This window comes from Leptosomus discolor, chromosome Z (genome assembly GCF_034619465.1).
Source record: "Leptosomus discolor isolate bLepDis1 chromosome Z, bLepDis1.hap2, whole genome shotgun sequence".
Taxonomy (NCBI): Eukaryota; Metazoa; Chordata; class Aves; order Leptosomiformes; family Leptosomidae; genus Leptosomus; species Leptosomus discolor.
The window spans coordinates 83974188-83979555 of NC_141419.1; the positions used below are offsets into that span (position 1 = coordinate 83974188).

Genomic DNA, 5368 nt, shown 5'->3' on the forward strand with positions numbered 1-5368 from the left:
GGGGTGAGCGACGGGCTCGGGGAGAGTCCCACGTCAGCACCTCCAGCAAACAGCTCTTGCTCGGCACTGGGAGTGCAAAAGACGAACCAGGACTGAAGCTTGGCAAAGCAAACAAGATGTCCCTCTGGCAGCACACAGCCCCGGCATAGCAGGAGGGTGTGGCGAGGTGGCCACCTGCTTGCAAGGTGACTCCAGCCCTGGTCCCCGGTGGCTCCCTGCAGCTCAACTGGGCAGCAGGGAAAGGCACTGGGGGAAAGACTGGAAAGGTATGGGGATTTGGGAGATAGATTTTTACAGCCAAATGTGACCAGGCATCTTGTATCATCCCCAGAGTTTGCACAAAGTCTCAGTGATGCCTTTCCCCACGTCCCACCCCCCAGCCTGTGATGCAGGCAGGTGGCAGAGCCATGCATGTACTTACGGAGCACACTGATTATAGGGGCAGAGGTCTGGTACGAGGGGCTGGAGCTTGGCTCTCCCACCTCTCCCCAGCACCATAGGCTTCAGAAAGCTTTCTTCTTACTGCAACAACAGCCAGAGGAATTTCGCTGGGACCCCCTCTGGTTGCCCCAAGCCCAGTTGCCAGGGATCCCTCAAGGTGTCAAAGCAGCAACTGAGAGAGAAAGCATTCAGAAATGCTTTCTCATCCTCAGGGGAGGTACATCGGTGGAAAACACTATCCTGGACTGGAAGAAAGCCCATGGTAGGGACCCAGAGATGGTCTGATAACCCTCAATACCGCTGCCAGACTGAGCATTGCTTTGGCTTTCACCCCCGAAGATTAAAGGTGGGTTTTCCCTCCTCATCGCCACACCAGTGATAGCATTGCTGGGGCTCGAGCTGCTTTCAGGGGCATCTAGAAGAGGTTCTGGCTCATCCCACTTGGCACTGCTCTTGCACCACTGTGACCATGCAAGGTCCTTGTAGCATAATGGACCCACCAATAGGCGATGGGCGTCTGGGCTGGTTTGGGGACTGCTTCACCTGAACACCAAACCAGCTCTGGAGTGAGTGTAATGTTTTCTAGCCCCTGTTTACTTTTTGCACGGACTAGCTCTGTGGCAAACCTCTAAAGAAAGGAGCTTTCTCCTGCCTTTGGGCCACACACAGCTTTATCTCCTAGGTGCCCGCTGGGGTACGAGAAAGAATCAGCCTCTCACTTTGGGAAGGCACATTGCAGCCCAGAGACTTCAGGACTCTCCTAAACTGCTCAGTCATGTCACCTTTAAACTTCTCTTTGCTTAAAACCAGGAAATATTGGACCAAGAGTGGAGAGCATTTCACAAACAGCCTTCCCACCCCAAGCCTGCAGGTTCTGCTGACACCTTCCCCTGGGAGAAGTCACCTCCATGGGCAGAAGGATGCTGGGCCATGGACAGGGATGTCCATCAATACAGCTGGTGACATGGGAGAACATTTTTTCATGGGGAAACTGAGGCAGGAGGGCACTTGGGCTGGTTTGTTACTTGTCAGAACTTTCTCAGGAGTATAATGGCTGAGTGCCCTCCTGGGACCTGATGGATTGCATTGTTTGAATCTAAATATGTTACCAACACACACATGGATCCTATTATGTCCTAACTCATGCATGACTTGATGCTAGGTTTTAATCTTGACTGCCATGAGATTTCACCACATGCTTACAGGCTTGGCTGAATCCACACCACATGATTCTCAATAATTTCTTCAAATAAAAGGGGGCAAACTATTGCCACAGCATCACCAAGTGCTAAGCATCACCAAGTGCTATAGCTTCTCTCTCCTTGCTCAGATAGCTCGGGCTATGCAAACTCCCCTTACTCCTGCATCAGCACACATCTGATGTGCAGGCTGAAAATTGGGCGCCTTCCACTTCAGAATAATCACAGACTGCTTTTTGTGAAAAAAGTACTCTGCTGCAACTGCCACCTTCACTAAGTATATGAAATTATAAATATCTCAAGTGATCAGCTGTGAAACTAGGTAACAAAGGAGTCCATGTAATTTGCTTTATAAACCAGAAGCATGCATGGCATTTCTTGCTGGGAAACGATTACGAGCAGAGGCTGTGTTTCTGTACATTTTATTTCTCATACTGCAATAACAAAGACAGCCATCCAATATATTTTAATAAGGAAGTTATTCTACAGCACTTGCCGCAAAAAAGAGAGGTCACAGAGTTTTCTTTGAATTTCGTACAGAAGTATACAAACTTTAAAACCTATTAAAATTCCCAAGTCATTAAAGTCATTGGTTCATTAATCCCTGAGACCATTGCACAGCTGATGGAGGAGGCTGTTAGGAAACCCAGAGGAAATAGGCCACTTCGTCCAGGTCAACGGGATAGTCTGTGAGCAGCACCGGGGTCTTCTCAAACAACTCCCCCTTGTAGCTGCGCCACTTGCCCGCTGGCAGGTAGACGTCACGCTCCTGCTTGCCCATCTCCAGGACAGGTGCCACCATCAGGGTGTCCCCGATGAGGAACTGGGAGTCGATCCTGTGCGTGGTCTCATCGCCGGGCGAGATCCACCAGATGGGACGGATGATGGGATCACCCGTGTCGGTGACCTCCCCAGCCAGCTCCAGCAGCAACGGGGCCACCAGCGACTCGTGCAGCTCTGTGAACTTCTGGGCAATCTCCACCACCTCCTTGTCATAGAGCCAGGGTGGGATGGAGAACTGCATGGAGGGCATGAAGGCCGACAGCTCCAGCCACCGCACATACAGCTCCCGGTTGGGGATCTCCACTGCCCCATCTGTCTTGTTGGGGAGGAAATTTCCTCCAATCATATCTGGCAGCACAAATGGGTACCCCAGCATGCTGATGGTGAGCACTGTGGGGATAAGGGACTTGAGGCCGAGCTCATAGCCCCAGACGGAGTCGCGGTCAATAATGCGGAAGAAGCAGGAGATGTTCTGTGACTGGTAGCCCACCCGCACCTCGGCCAGCTCGTAGAAGGGGATGGCCATCTCTGTGTAGCGCCGTGACCAGATGCTGGGGTCTGAGAGTGGGCGGAAGGTGCTGAACTGCTTGGGCAGGTAGCTGGTCTCACCTGCATCAAACTTGAAGGACGAGATGCCGTACTTGTGCCGGAGCTGGCGCAGGTGGCTCTGGAACCAGTCCCGGGCTGCTGGGTTGGTGAAGTCCAGGATGGCCCCGATGCCATTCCACCACTCCACCATGGCTGGCAGCCGCCCCGATGGCTCCTTGATGAAAAGCTGACGCTCAATCCCCACCCCAAAATTGGAGGAATCTCTGTGTATGAAGGGATGAATCCACAGGGTGACCTTAAACCCATCTTCTCTCAGTTTTGCAAACATCTCTGTCACGTTGGGGAACTTAACGGGGTCAAAGTCAAAGTCCCCATAGGCCTGTGTGTACATGTCATCGATTTCAATATGGCTGCAGTTAAAATGGTACTTCTTAATATTTCTTGCAAAATTCAAAACTTTATCCTGGTTGATACCTTTTTTGTAGAGGGCCCAGGTGGACCAGATGGGGTATCGGAAGGCGTTCTCGGCAGGGATCTTGGAGGGCTTGTTGAAGTACCGGCGCACCATGTACTTGTGGATGGAGGTGACGTCGGAGCCCACGCAGACCCGGTAGCTGAGCTCGGGGAAGGGCTGCTGCCCCGGCGGGGGCTTGTAGGGCGAGTCCTTGTAGCGGGCCTGGAAGAAGAGGGTGCGCTCGGTGGCGTTGTAGCCCAGGTGGAAGGGCACGGAGTCGTTGATCTTGATGGCCGCTGCCTTGGAGGAGAGCCAGTAGCGCTCGAGGATGCCGCCGAAGCTGTCGCGGAAGGAGTAGACGTCGCTCGTCACGTAGGGCACGGGCTCCTGGTAGCCGGCCAGGCGGATGGGCCAGTGCTGGGTGCTCATCTCCGAGCCCCCGTACCAGTGGGCGTCCTCCCAGAACATGGTGTGCTCCACCGCCGGGCCGGCCGCCAGCTCCTCCCAGCGCACGCGGTAGCACATCACCGTGTCCTTGGGCTTCACCGTCTGGATGAAGAAGTTGAGCGGCCCCCCGCCCGACCGCGTGCAGCTCAGGATCTCGCCCTCCTTGGAGCACGACTCCAGGTCGAGGCTGCCCGAGCGGAAGGCCAGCCGGAAGACCACCTCCCCGTGCTGGTTCCTGATGACGAAGCCGTCCGCCCACAGGTCCATCAGCTCCGTCTTGAGCCGCTCTGCCTTCCGCAGGGACACCGTGTAGTAGCACCAGGCCACCACTGCGGCAATGAACAGGATGAGGCCCAGCAAGATGGCCCCGAGCATGGGCCTCAGCTCCTTGGAGGGCTTCTGCTTCACTGGCGTGATGTTTTCAGACAAACACGTTTCTTTGGCATCCCCCTTTCGAGTGTTTCCATGTTTTCCTGTGCGGTGGGTAATGTCCATGACTCCTTTGCAGCGTCAACACCTGGTTAGAAACTTTGCTGCTGAATTTTTTTCTCCAACTGGTGGACAGAAAATGCAAGATGCTGCATGAAGATATTCACGGTCTCCTTTCCAAAGCCTGGCCACTCAAACCTGCAGTGTTATTTCATGAAACAGAGGGTTATAAACACCAAAAAACCAAATCTTCCTAACGGCTGTAGCTTCTCTCCTCCCGTTTGCAGTCTGGCAGCCTCCCTGGCCCTGCGGCTCTGGCTTGCTCTGCTCTGTTCAGCGGCAGCTTGTTTCCTGGCAGCTGGGCTGAGCTTTTTCAGAGCAGGGCTGTGCCAGGATTCCCATGACCCTCTCTTGGCTGCAGCCTCGCTGCATCCTGCAGAGCAAGGGTGAAAGTGTGAAAGTCAAGCCAGAGACTGGAGGAGAATGGGGCCAGAGAAATGGGCTGGTACCTGAGCATACAAGCCGGACCTCACAAGCTGATCTGATTTTACATTAATTATATGCCCTGCTGGATTTCCCTGCCTGTCCACAACTTCTCTGCATCAAATGCAGGCAGAGAAATGTTGCGCTGAAGTGCCCAGCCTCTGCCCCACCAACCCTTGGGGATGCAGGTGGCGAGTGTTGTTTTATCTCCCTGCACTTTGCTCCTTCCCTGAGCTGCACAGGGATGTGGGGATGCACAGACTTTGAGGCCAGCGCTGCTCTGCTCCAGAGCAGCTGAACAGAGCCCCTCAGCTTCCTGCCCTGCTGCCTGTCCCAGAGCCATCACCCTAGGACAGACCCTCTTGCTCTGGCAGAAGAAAAAGAGGAGTTTCCCTACATCCGCACCTCTGGCTTTTATCCTATACAGTTCCTGTAACTCCCAGGCTTATGCCAGGCAAGATGCTACAGTGCAGTGGAGGTGGAAGAAATTCAGGCACAGAGTTTGATGACAGGGGTTTTAAACTGAAGCTGTTGCAAGACCAGGACTACATTAAAATCTTGTTTTGCTGAAAAATTCACAAGA

General features: G+C 53.7%; 1 protein-coding gene across 1 annotated transcript; it reads right to left on the reverse strand.

The window, feature by feature from the left end:
- Positions 1–2277: 2277 nt before the first annotated feature.
- Positions 2278–4368, reverse strand: LOC104339980 (alpha-galactosidase MYORG-like). Its single transcript, XM_009952816.2, has one exon. The coding sequence runs from the start codon at positions 4366–4368 to the stop codon at positions 2278–2280; it is 2091 nt and encodes a 696-aa protein (XP_009951118.2).
- Between the last annotated feature and the right edge of the window lie 1000 nt (positions 4369–5368).

Excerpts from the sequence above, each read along its gene's own strand:
- LOC104339980 (XM_009952816.2), bottom strand. The coding sequence starts at position 4,368 with ATGGACATTACCCACCGCACAGGAAAACATGGAAACACTCGAAAGGGG.